A 23,454-nucleotide genomic window follows, 5' to 3' on the forward strand; every position below is an offset into this window, starting at 1 on the left:
TATGACGTACTTGCTGTAAAACATTATCAGTGTTTCCACTCTGTGTGAAGTCTAAAAATGAGGAAAACCTCACTTGAAGTCCAACAACTTCTAAAGTGAAACACAAGCACACACACAGAGCACAAATAAAATAATCAGTTGTGATTGTTGGAAAAAAAAATCTAACAAAAAACAAAACAGACAGAGCATGAACTGCCATCAAATATATGTTAAGCAAGATAAACCTTACTTTTCAAGATGTTGCTTCTTGGTCCACTGTCCACCCTGAAGGCCCATCGGCCTTGCACCCCGACATTACTGGAGGTGTTGAGGTTTGAGATGGAGCTCCCATTGATTGATCCAGGAATCACAAAGTAGTTTGTGGAGGTCACAGTGTCATAACCAGCCTGAAAGTGTATATAAAACAATATTCATAAAAACAGTATTTACAGAGTACATACACTGGTAGTGAATAGAAACTGAGTTCTCAGTACAGTTTTACCTCTACTCTGTGTCTTGTAACAGCAATGTCCCCATAATTCATCAGAATAAATGTATAATTACTGCCTGAAATTAAAACCACTTGAAATGATGTTTCCTGCAAGATTGACATACACATTATATCAACTGTTGATTTATTTTAAAATTGAATCATGGATAAAGTGAAAACAGAAGTCTATCAAACTTACTGTGTTGGTTAAGCTGAAGTAAGCGACTTTATCCCATGTTGCAACAAAAACCCAAGAAGCAGTGAAGTTCAGATTTGGGAAATAATTGTTTATATCTTGAGTGGCGCGAGTGAGAACACTTCCATTAGTGTATTGATGATAAGAGACGACTCCTCTTGCTCTGTTATCAAGGTCAGTCCAGAGTCCAGCAATTATATCTTGACCTTCATAAGCCGGAAATGAGTAGGGAACATACTGTGAAGAAGCCTGGCTGAATGTGAGATGTCCATTATTATTAACCTGAAACATAAGAAGTACCCTTAATATCACAACCACAGATGCTACTGATCATGGTGTCTTAGAACAAGGATGAAATCAAATTCTTACATAAATCTGCTGGTATGTGCGGCCAAAGAACAGAAAGGAACTCAACAGTGTAATAACAGTGGAGCTTCCATCATCAACAGCAGGATTTATCGTGTCCCCTGCTGTGGAACCGAATGTGTAGAAGATTCCTGGTGCTGCCATATGTAAAAAAAAAAGCATATTTACATTAACAGTTAATTAAGTTAACATTTTACAGTGTTTAGCGAGGTTCATGTTTCATATATATATAAGAATAATATTCAGAATTACTAGCCCCCCCGTTTATTTTTCCCCAATTTTTGTTTAACGGTGAGATTTTTTTCAAGACGTTTCTCAACTCATTTCTAATCACTGATTTATTTTATCTTTGCCATGATGACAGTAAATAATATTTTACTATGCAGCTTAAAGTTACATTTAAAGGCTTAACTAGGTTAATTAGGTTAACTAGGCAAGTTAGGGTAAATGGGCAAGTTATTGTATGACGATTCTGTATAACGACGTTCTGTAGACTATCGAAAAAATAATAGCTTAAAGGGGCTAATAGTTTTGTCCTGAAAATGGCGTTTAAATAATTTTACCACTGCTTTTACTCTAGCAGAAATAAAACAAATAAGACTTTCCCCAGAATCCACGTCTATTGTGGAATGAATTTAATGCGCAAATGAAGCGAATTTGATGCACAAATGAAGCAAGTAAACTGAAAATGTTCAAGCGTCTATTTACGCGCAAATGGCGTGATTTATTCCTGCGGTCTGCATCTGGTGTGAGCGCAGCATGAGGATTTATTATGTGGTCTCTGTCGCCATCTTGTGAGGGATCGTCAACCGTCACTTTCTTTGGTCTGCTCAGACAGGCCAAAGCACTGAATCGCTGAAGTTATAAATATTTGAAAATAGGCACTATCCTTATAAATAAACTGCATAGTTGTCTAAACAGCTACATTCTTGACTAGAAAGCCTGGAAAGGACATTATGTTGTCCAAAAGCTGCAGTATTTGTCAAACTGTAGTCCTCTGCTTGCCACTTGGAGTAATACGCAAGGGTGAAGAGGTTGTAAGAGTGCTGATATTACTTTATTATCTCATGGCTCGAATCAGATTCGAGAACCAGACAGAACTGTTATTATTATATATATATATATATATATATATATATATATATATATATATATATATATATATATATATATATATATATATATATACAGTTGAGGTCAGAGTTATTAAACCCGCTTTAAATTTTTTTTTCTTTTTTGAATATTTCCCGAATATTTAACAAAGCAAGCAAATGTTCACAGTATGTCTGATAATATTTTTTCTTTTGGATAAAGTCTTATTTGTTTTATTTCGGCTAGAATAAAAGCAGTTTTTTATTTTTCTAAACAAAATTTTAAGGACAAAATTATTAGCCCCTTTAAGCTGTCTTTTTTCAATAGCCTACAGAACAAACCATCGTTATACAATAACTTGCCTAATTACCCTATCCTAATTAACCTAATTAACCTGTTTAAGCCTTGAAATGTCACTTTAAGCTGTATAGAAGTGTCTTGAAAATATGTAGTAAAATATTATTTACTGTCATCATGGCAAAGATAAAAAAAATCAGCTATTAGAAATGAGTTAATAAAACTATTATGATTGGAAATGTGTTGAAAAAATCTCTCTGTTAAACAGAAATTGGGGAAAAAAAATAAACCAGGGTTAATAATTCTGACTTCAACTGTATGTATATATATATATATATATATATATATATATATATATATATATATATATATATATATATATATATATATATATATATATATATGAATGAATGATTTATATATCTTATATATATATATATAATAAATTAATAGTTTCAGCAAAGCTACTTTACCAGCTAAGGTTGTCGCTGGAGTGGCAGTAATGTTCGCAACATCTGCAAAAAAAAAAAAAACCAAAAACATTCATTTAATGTTCTTCATTCCAAAAACAATCAACACCAACATATTACATTAACACATAGATGGGTGAATGCTTAATATCCTTACCTGCACAGTATGTGTTATAGCAGCCAATTGATGGTTTGACTAACTCATAGACATAAAAACCTCCTGGACAGGCTTTGACTCTAATTTGACGGGCTTTAACATTACAGCAGCTGGTATCACGAGCACAGACATCTCGAGTGACCACTCCATCCTCAACTGTTGGATGTCCTCCACTCAGCCACAGTGGACCTTGAGCGCCACAACTATACATAGCAACACATGTGTCTGGCATTTGTGCACTCTGACCATTAATGAAGAGACGATACCAGCCGAACCAGTTGACATCTTGGTCACAATATAGTAAAGAACTGTTGTATGCATTCTTGGTGGATCTCCATGAATCATTCAGCACAGTGTAATTATTGCAGGGGTCATAAGAGGGGTCTGTTAAAAAGAAGTAATAAAGTTAAATAGCTACATATTATACATTTGTGGGCTGGGATATAATACACCTAAAAGGGGAAAAAAAGTGAAATATAGCAAGTTGTAGATCATCTCTTCATTTGGAAAATACATAAGTCAAGAAGCCAAAGACACCACTGATATACAAAGTATGTTATTATACTTGATGAAACGCTTGATCAAATAACTTGCATTAATATATAATTAACAAACAAATTATAATGTGTATTAGATCATTTGTGTATCTTCAAATAAGTATTTTGTGCTTGTAAATGTTTACAAGTGAACTAGTGACATTTATTTATAAACTAATTTCAAGAGGATCACATGCTTATGATTGTTCTCAGCTGTTCAAGCAACAGCTCATGATTGATTATTCAATCAGATGACTGCTAACTTGCTATAAATAACCAGAGTTTTTTCTTATCTCAATATCTTCATCTTGAAGAACCGTCTTGAAGGTTAAAGTCCCTACTAAACCAGATGACATTTTGAGTGTACTCTTTACGTGCTCGCATGGGTTTTCTCCGGGTTCTCCGGTTTCCTCCCACAGTCCAAATAACACGTACCATAAGTAAATTGAACACACAAAATTGATACCATAGTCAAGTTCTTAGCGAGTACACAACTTTTCCCAGTCATTCATCCAACCCAGGTTCATTCTGAAAACGTAGTCCCGTGGACGTTTCTGGAGACCGCGAAATACGTCCCGAGAGGTATGTATTTGTGCAGTTTTGGTTTTCGCGCAAGAGAGGCCACTGTGTGCACTTTTTTCCATCTCAAATTTCTCTAGGGTATGCCGTTTGCATCCGCTGTTCTTGCGTAAACCCAGCAGAGGCCACTGTCGACCGACCGTCTGTCTGACTGACTGAATGGCCGACTGAGCGACTGGCCAATTGGCTGACTCACCCTCCTCCTCCCCTAAACTCAACCAACTTTATCGATTGACCCGCCCACCCACTTACCTCCCTAAACCCAATCGGCGATTTACAAAAGCCATCCACAAAAAAAAAGCCCTCGTCTGATTTTTACCACGTTTTTGGATTTTACCACATTCTCACCCTGTTATTCGTTTGTTTTATTTTTTAGATAATTTTATTTTTATTTTCTAACCTGATTTCTGCAACCGCTTTTTCCCAGACTCGAACCCAGTCATGGTCAACTCGTCTCTGCGTCTCAAGTTCGCCGACGTATACAACGAACTAACTGGACAAACAGGTTGCGGCGAGAATGCCCTTGACTCGGAGGTAAGCGGTCAGCTGGTAAGCACCTAAAGAAACGGCGTCATTCCGCCCCGTAGAGTTCGCTTAACAAAATTTAAAATGCAGCCCTACGTACCTCCAGCTATGTAATTTGCTGTCTCCAGAAACATCCACGGGACTACGTTTTCAGAATGAGCCTGGGTTGGTTTTGATCTTCATCATCTGTACACTGCCTAATCAGCACCACTACTAAAATAATGTGGTCTACAATTCGCTTACTTGAACCAAAGTCCCTTTAAGGCAAGTCATTTCACTCGGCAGCCATCTTTGAAAGGGGAAAACATCAAATTCTCCAAAACTACTTGCCAAGCTTATGATTACATTTCATATTATGAATAACCAATAATATTAAACAACAACTGTCTCCTTCGTTTAATTTCTAAATGTTCATATCACACAAAATCTGCAGAAACTCATGTCTAGTCCGAGCCCCTCCCCCAGAGAATTGTCATTCTATAGCTATCACTGATTGGCTCCTGTACCAGAAGGCGGGCTTTATTTGCAGTAGAGCGATCGCTGATTGGCTCCTGTACTAGAAGACGGGGCTTCATTTGACATATTGACAGTTACACTTTTTCCCACTCAAAAGTAAACGAGTGACATGTCTTGTGTATTCTATAGTCTTTGCTTGAACTCATCTAACCCACTGCTATCTTGTTTACCAGTGTTACCACTTTTTTCTCACGGGATGTCTCCTTTGTATCTTTTGTTGCTTATTCTACATTCCATTAATTCCTTCCGATGAGAAACAGTTTGACTTTTAATAACCATTATGAGGTTTGCACGCCATTACTCAAACCTGTCATTAAAACAGCCTGGTTTGCATTACTTTCTGTCTGTTATCTGCAATATTGTGACAGTAACAATGATGATGGTTTTTTTATGCTATAGGAAAGAGCTTTGAAAATGTAACTAATGATCTGTTAGACATCTGAGAGTTTTTGCTAACTAATTATAGTTGCAATAAAAACATTTAGAATTTATTACCTTTGCAAGAAAACATTGTTGATGTAGATATTTTTATTCACTGTTAAACACTAATAATAATGACGATTGATAAGTGTGCAAACAAATGAAAATAACAACATATAAAACCATGTCTTACATAAATACCATATATCCTAGAATATAAAAATGAGTAAAAGCAAGTGAATGAATTGCTGATTTAATGATTCAATCATTAATATAAAATTACCTGCCAGAAGCTTCGCAGTTGTTTGTGTTCTGACTGTTAAAAACAAAGAAAGACTGTTAAATTAAAAAAGACACGTGTAAAAATTGATGTGGCGTAAGTTTGGTATACAAAACCTTACCAAGTGCCAAAACTGAAAAGAACACCAGCAGATGTGGTAAAAGCAGAGATAATCTCATGATGATGACGTCAGAGATAGCAGCAGAATGTTTGAGTCCTTTATCTGCAATCAAAGAACAATCTTCATCCATTATTTTACATAATGTTAAATCAGTGTTTGTGGAATAAAATCATATTGATAAGACCATATTTGCAGACATTTTTTAAACTAACATTTATTATAAATTATGTTTAATTATTAAACTTTATTTGAAAATATAACTGATTAAAATGTACATGTTGTACAGATTGTACTGTAAAGTGTGTTACAATGTAGAAACATACACATATAGAAATCAAATCATCCATTCTGGGGTGCAATTCCCAAACGATGACATAACTCGCGGCTGAACTATCATAGTATTATGCATTATGTGGGAAAAGAACGATGTAGTGACGAGTGTTTCGCAAAAACTGTAGTTTCCCTGTCTCAGATCCATCATTTGAACCATGTTAGTTATAACATAAAACGTCTATGATGACTCTCTAAACTATGTGGAGTAACTACTTCTTTACAGAAAAACCCCATAATTTTTGTGCAAATTATTGTTTTACATGTACTCGCATTTTATAAAATCCAATATTAGTTTTGGCAAAAAAAAAAAAAACATGCGCTTATTTTCTATATTAATTGAAATACATGAACAACACATATTGGACCTATATACGTTTCCTTTACAAATATTATCGAGAATATTCTATATAAAATCACTGAGTTAACATGTATTTTAATCTCATATATAAAACATTGGTAATGGCTGTAGGCCTAATTTATAGTGGCTGTTTATTAAGAAATGAAAAAAAAATTATATATTAATATATATTATATATTAATAATAATAATAATAATAATAATAATAATAATAATAATAAAATACATATTATTGTAATTAAGTTTTTTTTTTTTCATTTCTTAATAAACAGCCTACTGTAAATTAGGCATACAACCATTAACGATATAATAATAACAATAATAATAATAATAATAGTAATAATAATAATAATAGTAATAATAATAATAATAGTAATAATAATAATAATAATAACAATAAAAATAATACATATTATTATTATTATTAAGTAGGATATTTTGAAAACTCTACCTATACAATTTTACATATTCAAGCCACTGCAGAAATGTTCTAACCAACAGGCCAGGGGCGTAGCGGACATTTCAAAAGTGCGGGGGACGGCTGAATGAGATCATATGTTCATATAATTATTAATCACCTGTTTCTAAATGGTCTGTCTCTAAAAGTGAGGGGGACGGATCCCCCTGTCCCCCCTGGATGCTACGCCCCTGCAACAGGCCAATGTCATATATAGTACAGATACATTTCACAATAAAATCCTTTAATACTATAAATAGATACATTTTAATGCTATAAATTAAAAGCATTAACGTATGCTATATATATTTATTTTCACAAGTTTTGGAGATGTAACTTTTATTCTGCTTTTAAATAATAGGTCACCTATAGCTTTCTTTATTCAAAGTGCACTACGAAGGTAATTTTCAATATGAAGATCGCAAAAACTGAACCGTATAAATACTTTAAAAGCAAATTACACCTAAGAGAGAAGACTTTAATGCCTTTTCTTTTTTTAATTATTCCAATTTTAAACATTAGAATGTCCTAAATGAAGAGCGCACAGGGGGGATAACTGGGAATTGAACACAAACTGGAACTATGCTTCTAACTACAGCTCTAGAGGTGTAGTTGCAAGCGTACTAGTTTGCAATGCAGTTTGCAAATGTTCATTGGAACGCCAGATTTGGGAAACGCCAAATCAACAAACTATGTTTGTAACTACACAATTTTCGACCTTAGCTAATGATAGTTTTCAGAAACGTACTCCTGAATGTCTGAAGACCTAAGGAACAGCAAATTCAATTTTACATAAAAATGACTGTAAAATCTGTGTAAAACCCCAGAGAAATTAATAACAAGTAACATTCAAATCTGTATATTAGAATAATTTCCAAAGAATCATGTGACATTGATGACTGAAGTGTAATAATGCTGAAAATGTATCTTTTAATAACAAAAATGTAGCCCAATCATTGTTAAAGTACAATACTGAAAATAGAGAATAATTGTGTTACATTATCGAAATTATTTATTTCTTAATTTATTATATAAAGTTAAAAACAATATACACATTTACATACTGTTTACATTTGTCGCCTCAATTTATAGTACTTAAAAAAAGTAAAACAGACACTATTACAATCCATTCAATTGAAATATAAAACGTAGAACAACATATATCTAATGATATAATCCTAATTACACACATGCATTACACAAGTATTAATCTATACAATGTAGATTAAAGCTTTTCTCTTACCTCGGTCTTACTACTGTGGGTTGTCAGGAAGTTTCACTGGTTTTAAATGCTCGTGTTTACGGCAGCATTTCCCAACCCTATTCTATAGACACACCAACAGTGCATATTTTAGACGTGTCGCTTATCTGAACTATTTTGTTTGATTAGAAAGAGAATTGAAAATGTGTAGTTGTGATGTTGTGCCTAAAACCTTTGTTTTACATTCTGTTATCATGCAACATTTAGATGCTAAGATAATAACATCAAGCCAGCCTATAGGAGCCATTACGACAAATGTGCTGTTTTAGAATGAACTTCACTGACTTTCAAATTGTCAAAATACCACACTGTTTCAGGAAGAAGACCAGGACAAAAGCAGGTGAGATAACTCTGACTAATTCACAAAACAGCAGTCAATGGAAACTGCTAAGTTCAGATACAAATAACAAATGAATCAGTCTTTATTCCTTTATCAGGTTTGCTGAATAGAAGCAGTGAGCGGAAATCCCAAACAGAAACTCAGAAACTCCAAACAGAAACTAATCGTATTGTTGACATTGTTGAGAGTTCAACAATCTTGTAATTATATACAAAATCAAATAATAAAATAAAATAAATTGGCAACTAACATTGACAAAAAATGCCACCATGTCATGTCAACATAAATACCTGCAACAGAAATCCCTGAATCACGACATTGGCATGCATAATACTTCTCAAGGGAGTGTACAGTAGATTAAATGGAAAAGCAAGCAGAACAATGTTTGAACAGAACAGTGTTTGTGTAGGTATAGTGTTGTTGTTGTCAAGTTGCCAACATTTCATCAGCAAAGAGTGGATTTACTTCACATTACAGCCAACAGCAGAGACACATCATAGGGGAGAGCGGGGCACAAAGTAACACTTTTTGGTTTTGGTCAAATAATGAACAAAGTAATGGTGTTAGACAAAGCATTTTTTTTTGCCAGGAACACACAAGCCTCTCCTACAAATGAGCACTGAAATTTTTGTGCAGTAATGCCAAAAGTGCCAGAAGTAAAAATGTTACTATTTACCGCACCTGCGGGGGCAAGTTGTCACAGACAGGGGGTTAGTTGTAACACATGCATATAAAGAAGGGTACCTACATTGCAAAAAATGTGGTCCAACTTTACAGTATATAAAGTGGCCTTAACTAGTATGTACTTATACTGAAATTAATAATTAGTTACAATGTGATTATTGTGTAATTGCATGTTTTTACATTGTATATATACTTGACTAAGTACCTGCATGTAATTACATCTGTAATTAATTTCTGTAATTAAAGTTATAATTACACTTTTGACCATCACTAACCGTATGTTCACACTGAAAGTGGCGAGAGCGTCAAAGTAGCCGGAAGTCATTCATTTTCAATGAGTGCCGGCGACGAGAAGCAGCGCGGCGCATCTTCGCCGGTGTGGGCGTTGAGGAGAGTTAACTTTATGGTAATGAGCTATGACACGCTTGTGAGGAGTTTAGAGAACACAGGCACTGTGAACTTTGGTTTCTTCCACAGTTGTTCCCAAGGGTTTGATTATTGCGGTCACCGGATTTCCAATTATTTACGACGTTTACTTACAGGAACATACATTAAATAAGTTACTGGCGAGTTACTAATGTGCATTAATGTTATATATATTTATCTTTAAAAGAGCGGGAATCTCATGCGACAGTACAAAACAGTACTGCTGCTTCAGAATAATTCAGACACATTGGATAGTTAAGTGGAGCAAAGCAACACCACATGCAACTTGATCCTCCATTGTTAATTGAATTTGATAAAAAGCGCGCAACATTTTCATGCTAGAAAGCATAGCTGGGTCACAAATGGCACACTATACACTCAAGCACTATGTACTTATGCACTTACACACTCAACAGCATAGTATATGTATGTAGTGTCGTCCCAAATGGAGCACTAATGTTTTTATAGTAAGCGGAAATTCAAACCGTTTCCCTGATGACGTTTGACGGTTGCCAAATCAGTGAAATAAATGACCAAACTATTAAATAATACCTACCGTTAGTATAACCGCATTCACCATCGGGAGGCGCTATAATCACTCTCGTAAGAAAACTTTGCTTTCACCATCCAAAATAAATAAAGTTATCCAACATGTGCGCCCGATAGCTCCGCCCCTTCCGCTACTTGAGCAAAGCTGTGGTCATTGAGTGTGTGAAGTGTCCATCACTCCACACTTCATTTTACCAGCTGAATGAGTGCATCATCCGGGTAATTACCGTGCACTTATTATTTTTAGAGTTTTCATAGTAAACGCACTTCTTACACTATTTAAACTACAAAATGGCATAGAATAGTGCATAGGTATGCGATTTGGGATGCAACTTATGTTTTATGCAGGAATGTAACTGATATGCTCCAATGGCCCCTTTAAATACAAGATCAATGTAGTGAATTTTGACACACGGCGAACGCAAGGAAGAAAGCGAAGCTGCTCGCACTTCAAACTGTCTCGTAAAAACTACGAGGCACAGGGTAGATTCTGCTCTACTCCATGCCTTTGTGGCTGTTCCTCAAGACGACAACAAGGTTTGTTTGAGCCCAGATCGACCATGGCTCGTTATTATATGTATTTATAATTCCGCTATAATCTCTCGCTGTGTATTTCAAACATGGCGGGTTTTTTGTTTTCATTCTGGCTTGTTGCGTAAGCGAATGACGTATCTCTGTAAACCAATAGTGTTCAGCTGCCACTCAGTGGAAACAGGCCATAAGACATATTATGAAAACAGAAAAAAAAGAATCAGTGACATTTACTAAAGGACCAATTTTATTATTGTGTAAGATTTAGTATATGAGCATATTAATAAAAAATGAAATGAAATTTGGGATATTTGACAAAAGACAAAAGGAATATTTACAGTGCTCAGCATATATAAGCACACCCCTCACAAATCTCTTTTAAATTCATATTTTTAATAAAAATTCATATTTTTAAATTCATATTTTAATATTTTTAATTAGTATTATATTAATTTTTAATATAATACTAATATAGTAGTATTAGTCAGTACTGAAGACAAATCTGGAGCTTATCTAACAAAATTACTTACCATAATGGTCTAAAAATGAGTACTCCCAAATGTATATGTTATAGAAAAATATTAAATACAAATTTAGAAAAATCAAGAGAAGCAAAAAGAAAATAGAAAATTTTGTAGGTTGTAATTTTTTTCTGCAATATTTTACTAGAATTAAATTGTTTTATCTTTCAATTTCCAAATTTGATTGGTGACTAAAATATAATTTTAATATATCTGTTTAATAAATCTGTTTTGTTTAAATGCATCAAAATACATTGCCTATATTCACAAAGAAATGAGTAAAAATATTCATTTTCAAAATGGGGTGTACTTAATTATGCTGAGCACTATATTTTATATATATATATATATATATATATATATATATATATATATATATATATATATATATATATATATATATATTATTTGCTATTTATGGATTTATCCTCAGCAGTTTTTTTAAATTCAGCACTGTGTTCTTTGGCAGACCACATTTGACCAGCTCCTGTTTGACCTGAAACAATGGACATGAACAGACAGATCGTACTTTCAACAAATCCTCAATAAATAATATATTTAAGTACGAATATTTGTAGTAGATATGACTTACTCGCTGTAAAACAAATTGAACGTTTCCACTCTGTGTGAGGTCTAAAAATGAGGAAAAACTCACTTGAATTCCAGCAACAGTGTCTGAAGGGAAACATAAAAATACTCTTTTGTATTATTTGACAAAACAAAACCATTACATGGGGTTATGTATTGTCAAAACATAAATGAAAGATTAAACTTTTACTTTTCAAGATAATGTTACTTGGTCCACTGTCCACCCTAAAGGCCCATCGACCTTTAACATTGACATTACTGGAGTTCTTGAGGTTTGAGATGGAGCTTCCACTGTCTGATCCAGGAATCACAAAGTAGTTTGTGGAGTTTATCGTATCAAAACCAGCCTAAAAGTATAATTATAATGTTAAATGCATTGAACATTATTAAGCATTATTCATATAAGTATTTATACTAGTAAAGAGTAGTAAACAGAAACATGCTATTCTCTTGACAGAAAACAAGTTCCTTTTACCTCAACTAGATGTCCTGTTTCAGCAATATCTCCATAATCCATCAGAATAAATGAATAATTACTGCCTGAGATTAAAACCACTTGAAATGATGTTTCCTGAAAAAAACAAATCAACTTAAAGGGATAGTTCAAATTCAAATTGTCAATATTTGCTAAACCTTCTTTTAAACTTTTATGAGTTTCTCTTTTCTTTTGCACAAAGGAAGCTGTAAATACTCTGCATTCAGAGTATATGTTTCAACCTTATATCAGTGCTCAATCCTTGTTCTCATGCCCCATCATTCTGCATATTTTGCATGTTTCTCTTAGTTAGCTCAGCTGGTTTAGATAAACAGCTGGTTAAAAGACTGACTGAAATGTCCCTATGAGTATGAATTGTGTATTGTTCCCTTATGCCTTCTCTTTCATTGCTCTCTACCTGAACACATTCACGGATTGGCACAAAGGCATTCAGCATCTTACAACATTGTAAAATATATTATATTATACAACAGTTCTGTCTAGTTCTTGAATTTGATTGGCTGATAGCCATGCAATATTCTGCAATATCAGCACCACTGTGTATTACTCAGCCAACATGAATGCCAAACACAGGATTAAACTCACTACAGTTGGACAAATATTGCTGCTGTTGGACAACATAATGTACTTTTTTGTTGAGAATGTAGTTGTTTAGATTACAACTTTGCAGTTTATTTATATGGATAGCGCCTATTAGAAAATATGTTCGCATAGTTTCACAGATGGTAATTTCCGTGTGTCGGCAGACTGTCATTTTGAGCAAAGAGCAAAGAAATTAACAGTTGACGTACCGCCATAAGAAGCCAACATAGACCACCTAATAAGTCCCTAGAGGGAGAAAAACTTTTTTTTTCAGTGTAAATTTAAAGAGTCCCTATTATGGGTTTTTGAAAATGACCTTTCACACAATGTGTAACACAGTTCTAAGTTAATGAAGACATTTAGCTGAGGTTTAACCCTCTGGGTCTGATTTGATTTTGGGGCCCCTGAGATGTTTTGACTTGCCCTGACATTTGTGCTTATTTCAGCTACTTATTACACAGTACTTGTAACATGTATTTTTTTGCATTTAGCACAAACTGTGCTACAATAATATGTAAGAAATAATGATGTACATGCTTGAGTTTTTTAGAAAAACAAATATTATGCATGGTTAGTAGGTTTTGGAGACAAAAATAGGAGAGTTTGTAGAGTCTATTTTGGGTCATCTCAGCTGTGTGCGTGGTAGTGACAATGGTCATAAATAATTCACACCTGGAGAGACAAAAGACATTCCCCCACTGGCTAATATTCACCCAATGTCCAGCTGCAAAAACCTGCCTGCTCGTATTGACGTTGATACAAAACATTGCCAAATATGAAGTGCAGGATCCGGTAAATCAGAAACCCGCCCTTTCCCTTCAAACACTAGCGGAGCACAGGTAATCATGCAATTGATCATGACTGAAGATTACTATCATTGAGAGATGACCAGAGATGCGGCTGTGGGGAATAAAAAGTCAAAGTTAAATTTGACAACAATACCACAGTACAGCCTACCCGGCTGTTTGTTATTAAATGAAGGATCAGTAAAGACTGTTAATGTATGGGACTTTGTCAGACCTTGACAAGAACTTTGTCAATACATAGTTCATATATGGACCATTCTCTTCTTCCTCCAGATTACAAGCTGTAAGTGTGATAAAAATGGTTGCCTCCTTTTCTGTAGTTTGCAAAATATGTGTTAAATTGTGTGTTGTATCTTGTACCCACTCTGTGCGGCTTATAATGTATCTCTCAGGTTAAAACTTTATTGGGCTAATGATCACATATCACTATGGTGAAAATGTGACGCGTGCTTCTCCTTTTACTTATTTAAATGCATTGCTAAGCTTGCGATTTGCTGCCGTTGTCATGGCCACCATCAGTTGACGTGATGTAGTTAATTTTCAGAATGGTTCAACTTTTGCTGCTGTTTGAATTACTACTGTATGTGTGTTGTTGTTATTACTTGGGATCATAGTTAAAAATAAAGAAATATGCTGGAATTTAACTGCATTACTTTAATGCATTCCTGCATTGGGCTCTCAGATATACTCTGTACTCTTTCTATTTCATAACTGTGGTGGACGTTTCTTTCCATCTCGCAGTGAACGCAGTTGAACAATCACAACAGACTGAGTCATCGGACCAAATAGTGCAGATTAGCATGAGGCAAAGGAGGGGTTTGGGAACAAATGAATCGCTAAACAAACCACATGGGAGTCATTGGGATAATTAGGTAAAATAAATGCATATTTTAATACAATAAAAGTGTTTTTTGAACCTGCTTGCATATCAGCCTTTGTTTGGAGCCCCAGAACTGGTAATGTGAGTAAAATAATCTGTTTTGTCATCAGTTACATATTACAAATACTAAAATAATGTTTGAGATTGGCAATGTTTTCTGCGGTTCTGACGGTCAGCTGCAGATGTGAATGAATGGTGGGAGAATGTAGTTTTCAAACGATTAATTATTTGTATTATTTTCTCTTGTCACTTCATTTACAATATTGTTAATGCCAATAGAAACTTGCACATTTAATTAAATCACAGATACGGTTCGGAAGAATGAAACTTACTGTGCTGATCAAGCTGAAGTAAGACACTTTATTCCATGTTACAACAAAAACCCAAGAAGCAGTGAAGTTCAGATTTGGGAAATAATTGTTTATATCCTGAGTGGCGCGAGTGAGAACACTTCCATTGGTGTATTGATGATAAGAGATGACTCCTCTCACACTGTTATCAAGGTCAGTCCAGAGTCCAGCAATTACATCTTGATTTCCATAGGCTGGAAATGAGTCGGGAGCATACTGTGATGAAGCCTGGCTGAATGTGAGGAATCCATTATTATTAACCTGAAATATGAGAAATAGGCTACCATCAAAATCACAACCATATATTTGTACAGCCATATGTTCACAGATGAGTTTATAAAACATTCAAAAATCACATTTACAATTAAAAGCATAACATAATTAAATTCTTACGTAAATCTGCTGGTATGTGCGGCCAAAGAACTGAAATGGACTCAAGAGTGTAAAAACAGAGGAGCTTCCATCATCAGAAGCAGGATTTAATGAGTCTCCTGCTGCTGAACCGAATGTGTAGAAGATTCCTGATCCTGCAAAGAGAGTACACAGAAAACCTTTACCGTTTACGTTTCACATGTTTATGAAACTCATGTTTGATTTGTAGTTTTGATTAGTAGTGGGACAATGGTGACCTCTGGTGGTGAAATCATGTGGATGTGACTGTAAAATATTTATTCACTACATAACCAATCTCTATATGGTTTTGGAAATATTTATGAAGAAACAAAGAAGAATATGCAACTGTCGTTGAGAAATATCAAATCTACAACAAAAATACAACATCGTTCACTAATTTCCATTTCCATGTAGATTTGCAGGCATTTGTACAACAGCATATACTGTATTATAGATGAAATCAAAATAAGGTGCTACTATAATTTTAAAGAGCATTTTAACATATTTCTCATTGGAGATGCTATTGTACTATTTTAATTTGCATTTGTGTAAAGTTTATTTCCATAGACTATCACAACATTATCAAAGATATGGACTCACATATAATAGAATGCTCATTTTGCTGCCTTTGCTGAATTAAAATACATGCATAAGCAAATTAGGCATACGTGCTACATTGGTTTATATGAAATGTATCAAGACCCTGGTCTGTAAACAAATATTATGCATTTGGAGAGGTTATATATATATATATTTTTTTTTAATTTAATTAATTTATTTTATTATTTAACTTTTGTTTTATTCTGTGTTGACAGAAACATATAACAAGACCTCCTTTTCCACTTTAAATTAAGACCTTATTTTTACATGTACAGAAAAAAATGCACAAACATCTACAAACACTACTGAAATTTGTTAAACCATAAGAATATATAATAATATATTACATGAATAAATGAATGAATAAATAAATTAATTAATTAATTGTGCAAGTGTTTAAACACACTCACAGATGTATCATAACCAGATTAATCAGATTTTGAATCCAACTTTTTACTTTTGATTGTTAAGTTTTGAGAATTTTGTTATGTGATCCAAGACATATTTTATGACCATTTTGATTATTGTATAATGGAAACATTTTCCTAAACACACTCGCTACAGACACACAAACACGGGTGTTTTAGCATTAAGTCTAAAAGTCTAAGTGAACGGATTTTGCTGCCGTATTGTAATCTTTAACACAACATTAAAATAATATTACCTCACCACATTCAAATCCATTCAAAAACTGACTTTTGTCCATTTCTGCAACAGATTTTTACTTTTTCCACTTTAACTTCTTCTACTTTCACTGTTTTAAAGAGGGCAAATAAACATCCACATGACAATATATGTCTTATAATAACACACATCTTTAGAGGATTATAGACTGCCTCTGATTAACAAAAAAAAAAAAAAGCTCTCACTAACACAGAGATAGGGTGAAGTTTTGGCATTGCACATATACAAATACATGAACAAATGCAAAAGATGCTTACCTGCACAGTATGCTGTAATGAAAAACATTGGCTTCACAAACTCATAGACATAATAACCTCCTGGACAGGCTTTGACTTTAATGGGATTGGACTGGTAGAGGTAGCAGTTACTATTATAGCTACCGGAGACACTTCGAGTGACTACTCCATCCTGAACGGATGGATGTCCTCCACTCAGCCACAGTGGGGCAGCAGTGCCACAGCTATTCATATCCACACATGTGTCTGGCATTTGAACACTGTGACCATTAATGAAGAGACGATACCAGCCGAACCAGCTGATAAAATAGTCATGTTCAATTAGGATAAGTTCTCGATTGTCTGTGGATCTCAGAGGATCATCCAGTACAGTATATTTATAGCAGGGGTCAAAGGGGACATCTGTGATAACATAAAAAAAAAATAATAATAAATTAGTATTGATATTAAGCAGTTCTAACATGGGATCTGCTGTAACTATGAGGTGAAATAAAATACTGCTATAAATATTTAATCTTTTTATAAATACACACACATAATTACATTTACTTTAAAATATTTACATATTTGTATATATAGTGCTCAGCATAAATGAGAACACCCCATTTTGAAAATTGATTTTTTTATCCATCTGTTTTTGTGCATTTGAACAAAAAATATTTAATAAAGATAAACTATTTTATTAAAGATTACACTTGTATATGTATATGTACTATGCACATTTATTCCACACGGACTGATACATATCAAGTGTTTACTTCTTTTAATTTTGATGATTTTGATGACAACTTATGGCACCATGTCCTGGTATAGCTGCATTGACCTTGGACCGCAGAAAACACAGTGGAGCAACACCATCAACTGACATGGCACCCAAACCATTACAGACTGTGGAAACTTTATACTAGATCTCACGTGACGTAGATTGTGTGCCTTTCCTCTCTTCCTCCAGACCCTGATTTCCAAAGGAAATGTCAAATTGACTTTCATCAGACAACTTAAGTTTGGAGCACTCAGCAGCAATCCAGTCTTCAGCCCAAGTGTGACAGTTTTGATGCTGTCTGTTGTTCGAGATTGGCTTGACACAAGAAATTCAGCTGACAGCTGAAACCCATGTCTTGCATACGTCTGTGCATAGTGGATCCTAAAGCACTGACTCTAGCTGCAGTCCACTCTTTGTGAATCTCCCCCACATTTTTGATGAAGTTTTGTTTCCCAAAAAACATTTGCTTCACTTCTCCACCGACACTTATGCCTTGAATCCAGGTGTATCCACTTATTATTATTATTATTATTATAATTATTATTATTATTATTATTCATTCATTCATTTTCTTTTCGGCTTAGTCCCTTTATTAATCTGGGGTCGCCACAGTGGAATGAACCGCCAACTTATCCAGCATATGTTTCATGCAGCGGATGCCCTTCCAGCCGCAACCCATCTCTGGGAAACATCCATGCACACTCATTCGCACTCATACACTACGGACAATTTAGCTTACCAAATTCACCTGTACCGCATGTCTTTGGACTGTGGGGGAAACCGGAGCACCCGGAGGAAACCCACGCGAACGCAGGGAGAACATGCAAACTCCGCACAGAAATGCCAACTGACCCAGCCGAGGCTCAAACCAGCGACCTTCTTGCTGTGAGGCGACAGCACTACTTACTGCGCCACTGCGTCGCCCCAATAATAATAATAATAATAATTATTATTATTATTATTATTATTATTATTATTATTATTATTATCCAGATACTCAAAGATTAACCACACTATTACTGTGAATAATTGACTCCTACTTAGCTCTCATCACAGTGTCTTAAATGCTTGGTTCAAGGAGTTTGTATCTCAAAACCCTGCCTTTCCGAGAGCCTGCATTGGTCTGATTGAGCTGTGTTTATTGATCTACCTCTTATTGTGCATGTCAGACACCAACCACTGGGAAACAAATGACATTCATTTTAATGTATTAATACAAGCCAAAGACCTCATGCTTTTAAATCATAGTTTTTTTCTTGAAATACTGACAACACAACTCAGACTCTACACCTCAACCTCAGACTCTCAGCTAAAACTATAATACATGTCATTTTGGTATGGTTTTGTAGATGTGGCACACATTTCAAACTGTATATCATAATTACAAGATGACAATTATTGGATTGGATTAAAGTGAACTTGGTGGTTGTGTCAGGATGTCTCATAACATGGTTTAGTAAAAAAAGAAACATTTTCTAGGTGTAATTTAGCACACTTCAGAATAGAGAACAAACCGACAGTAATGTGTGAGCTGTAAAATTACTTGTGTTTGTTTCTGGTCCACCGTCCACCCTGAAGGCCCATCGGCCTGGAACATTGACATTACTGGAGGTGTTGAGGTTTGCGATGGAGCTTCCACTGTCTGATCCAGGAATCACGAAGTAATTTGCTGAGTTTATCGTGTCATAACCAGCCTATAAGCACACAAAACAATGTTCATATAAGCACATACTTTTATATAGTAGAGAACAGAAATATCTTGGTATCATTACAGTGAGTTTCTTTTACCTCCACTGGAAATACTGTTGCAGCAATATTTCCATAATTCATCAGAATGAATGAGTAATTACTGTCTGAAATTAAAACCACTTGAAACGATGCTTCCTGAAAAATATTGCAAAGGAAATTGTTTTAAAATTTAATCATGGATAAAGTGTATCAAACTTCAGAAGTCTATCAAACTTACTGTGTTGGTTAAAGCATAGTAAGCAACTTTATTCCATGTTGCTACAAAAACCCAAGAAGCAGTGAAGTTCAGATTTGGGAAATAATTGTTTATATCCTGAGTGGCACGAGTGAGAACACTTCCATTAGTGTACTGATTACGAGAGATGACTCCTCTCTGACGGTTATCAAGGTCAGTCCAGAGTCCAGCAATTATATCTTGACTTCCATTAGCAGGAAATAAATAAGGAACAAACTCTGAAGAATATTGGTTGAACGTGAGTAATCCATTATTGTTAACCTGAAACATGAGAAATACTGTCACAACACACTGTTACTGATCACATCAATGTTTGTAAAGCACTCATGACACACATTTGTCTTAGAATAAGGAGAATATCAAATTCTTACGTAAATCTGCTGGTATGTGCGGCCAAAGAACAGAAATGGACTCAACAGTGCAATAACAGAGGAGCCTCCATCATCATCAGTAACACGATTTATTGTGTCCCCTGCTGATGAACCAAATGGGTAGAATATATCTGGTGCTGCCATGTGTTAAAAAAAACATATTAACATTACTGTTTGAAGAAATGTCATTGTCATTTCATGTTCACTTGTACTTTACTTCTTCTGTTGAACACACAATAAGATCCAGAAGAAGCTGGAAACCTGTAACTATTGACTTTCACAGTAGGCTATAGGCCCTATTTTGACAACCCAGGCGCAAAGTTCAAAGCACAGGGTGCAAAAGCATTAAGGAAGTGTCCGAATCCGCTTTTGCTATTTTAAGATAAAAAAAATCCGCTTCTGCGTCAAGTGATCGCCGTGAACCAAGGCGCATGCAATTCGCGTACATTATTAATTTCGCTTATTAAGCGCAAATATTTGTTTCAAAACTATTTCTAAATTCAGTTCTAATTTCCAGCAAACGAATAAATGAACAATAATAACGAAGTGTGTTCAAAAAACTGAGTTATATCCAAATACACATGCTCTCTCCCATATGGTCTAAAACCTGACAGGTGGGCAAATCTAAACTTGTTTTTAATAAAACAAATATACATATGCATATAATAAATAATACTGATAATAATAATAACATTATACAAAAGCAAGTTGTCATGAATAAACTAAAAAAGCCCCCTGAGATGAAGAAGGCATGAAAGCAGGGGTTTTTATATTTATGTAGGCTAGAAAATAATAATTTTTGTGATATTTTAATCCTTTAATTCTTTTTCCTTTGTAAAGATATTTGTGTATTGCTGTACATCCTGTGTGTATTAAGCAATGTTTAAGCGAGGCGCTCAACTAACGCGCTCTGCGCAGGACTACTGCTTTGATCTGGTCTATTGTGCAGTCTATTATAGTTCCTCAAAATACCAACGCGCCAGCAATGCGCCTTAACACACCTCCTTATTTAGACCTTTTTTAGAAACTAGCAAACAACAATTGCGTCGCACCTTGCGCTGCATTGCGCCAGGTGTATGATAGGGCCCTATTTGTTTTTCCCACTATGGATGGCAATGGTTACAAATTTCCAGCTTTTTCAAAATAATTTTTTTTGTGTTCAGCAGAAAGGTTTGAAACCAAATGATTGACAGTAAATGGTGACAAAAATTTTATTTGTTGGATGAATTCTCCTTTTAAGCCAATGTTACAAATGTAACACTTTGAATTTGGCCTTAACTCAAATAACCTGTGTTTGTGTTGTACAAGTGTGTTTTATTTATAATAAACATGTTATATATACAGTTGACGTCAAAACTGTAAACCAGAATTAATAAAAAAAAATTATTCACAAGTGTATGTGGAATAAAGAGAGCATTATTTTTAAATACTGATGTTCAGGTTACGTTTTATAATGCACCATAACCATAATTTACTCATACAAAAACTACATTACCATCTGTGCTTGTCACTGGAGCATCAATAATGTTCTGAACATCTGCAAAATAATATACTTAATGTTAATTTAATTCATTTAAAGCATGTACCTTCACTGTGTACCGTAAAGCGGCAGATGGTAAAGCTTACAAAAGCACATAAATTAGTGAATCCAAAATACTCTCACCTGCACAGTATGCTGAATGGCAAAGAAATGGCTTCACAAACTCATAGACATAATAACCTCCTGGACAAGCTTTGACTCTAATCGGAGTGGACCGGTAATAGCAGCAGTTAATGCCATTGGTACCACAGATACTTCGAGTGACCACTTCATCCTGAACTGTTGGATGTGTTCCATTCAGCCACAGTGGAACATCAGTGCCACAACTCCCTTTATTAACACATGTGTCTGCCATCTGAACACTGTGACCATTAATGAAAAGACGATACCAGCCAAGCCAGTGGCCAAAATAGTCACACATTAGTTTAAAGATAGAGGTTAGTGTATTATTGGTGGATCTCCATGAATCATCCAGCACAGTGTAATTATTGCAGGGGTCAAAAAGGGGGTCTGTAAAACACACACACACACAAAAAAAGAAAAATATACAAGAAACTGTAGATCAGAGGTGTCAAATTCATTTTAGCTCAGGGGCCACATGGAGTAAAATCTGTTCTCAAGTGGGCCGGACTGGTCCAAAAAAATGGAGGGGGGGTTCACACTGGTAGCCGGATTGAAAAACACCTTTTTCCCACAGCACATAAATGGTCAACCACATGCGACAAACAAAAAATAATGTGATTTTTAACTTGATTTTTATTTATTTTGACACTGTTATAGACCATTTCTTTTCAATGGGTTAATGTTTTTTAAAGGCTGTTGAAATAATAGAAATCCACTATTTCTCTTATTTTTACACTATTTAGGAGCCAAGTGCACACACTGACAGGCAAAGGATGCTCTGCTCTCTCTCTCTCTCTCTCTCTCTCTCTCTCAAGTTGCTATATTGGAATGACATTTACAGTATTGTCAAAGCATTTTAGATATGTATAAATTATGTAATATAATAACATAATTAAATTAATAAAATATGTATAAAATGAAAAATAAATAACAGAAAAAAAATAATAAAAATAGACTTTATTACTAAAAATTACAATAATTACTAGAATAAAAAGTGTAGATTATTTAAATAAAGGAAATTAGTTGATTAGCCATTTCTAATAGTGTACACATACTTTGCAGCCATTATAAATGTCAGATAGATGAATTAAATTCAGTGCCTCTTGTCTGGTCTGATACCTATTTTATCTCAATCAGGCAGTGAAGATCACTGATTTTTTTTAAGCGCTGTGAATTTGTAATGGCATGACAGATCACAAGAATCACTTGGGTTGGCTTACTGAAAATTAAATGTCTCAGGGCATATACCACACTGATGAAAAATAAATGTAAGTCCTTTATAAGTTTCATTATAAATCACTAACATGCATTACATTAATGTAAACATAAAATACTTTATCTTTAAGCCAAACGCTGTAAAGGTGACACAATTGAATATATATATTTTTAATTTATTTATTACATTTAAAATCATTGTTGATAGTTTTAAGAATCTGCTTGCTTTTTTGTTATTATAGTGTTCATGTGTTTGCTGTGCCAATCTTAAGTTTAAATTTTTAATTAATTATAAATGTTCAGAGCAACTTAATCATTGAATTGAAGGGACATTGACGTTTAGAATTAATAATTATGATG

The 23,454-nt window shown here is 34.5% G+C and overlaps 1 protein-coding gene across 1 annotated transcript in view; it reads right to left on the reverse strand.

The window, feature by feature from the left end:
* LOC130238120 (uncharacterized) overlaps positions 1-22,111 on the reverse strand; it is a 24,362-nt gene extending 2,251 nt beyond the window's left edge. Inside the window, exons 1-18 of the mRNA XM_056469026.1 lie at positions 21,880-22,111; positions 20,217-20,353; positions 19,828-20,106; positions 19,650-19,745; positions 19,405-19,555; positions 17,120-17,500; positions 15,579-15,712; positions 15,168-15,446; positions 12,547-12,642; positions 12,280-12,418; positions 4,613-4,624; positions 3,048-3,431; positions 2,894-2,935; positions 1,035-1,168; positions 669-947; positions 482-577; positions 230-386; positions 11-90 (exon numbers count right to left, since the gene is read on the reverse strand). Of these exons, the coding sequence (XP_056325001.1) occupies positions 11-90; positions 230-386; positions 482-577; positions 669-947; positions 1,035-1,168; positions 2,894-2,935; positions 3,048-3,431; positions 4,613-4,624; positions 12,280-12,418; positions 12,547-12,642; positions 15,168-15,446; positions 15,579-15,712; positions 17,120-17,500; positions 19,405-19,555; positions 19,650-19,745; positions 19,828-20,106; positions 20,217-20,353; positions 21,880-22,111 (3,108 nt within the window). The remainder of the gene's footprint in view (positions 1-10; positions 91-229; positions 387-481; positions 578-668; positions 948-1,034; positions 1,169-2,893; positions 2,936-3,047; positions 3,432-4,612; positions 4,625-12,279; positions 12,419-12,546; positions 12,643-15,167; positions 15,447-15,578; positions 15,713-17,119; positions 17,501-19,404; positions 19,556-19,649; positions 19,746-19,827; positions 20,107-20,216; positions 20,354-21,879) is intronic.
* Positions 22,112-23,454: the final 1,343 nt, after the last annotated feature.

This window comes from Danio aesculapii, chromosome 12 (genome assembly GCF_903798145.1).
Source record: "Danio aesculapii chromosome 12, fDanAes4.1, whole genome shotgun sequence".
NCBI lineage: Eukaryota > Metazoa > Chordata > Actinopteri > Cypriniformes > Danionidae > Danio > Danio aesculapii.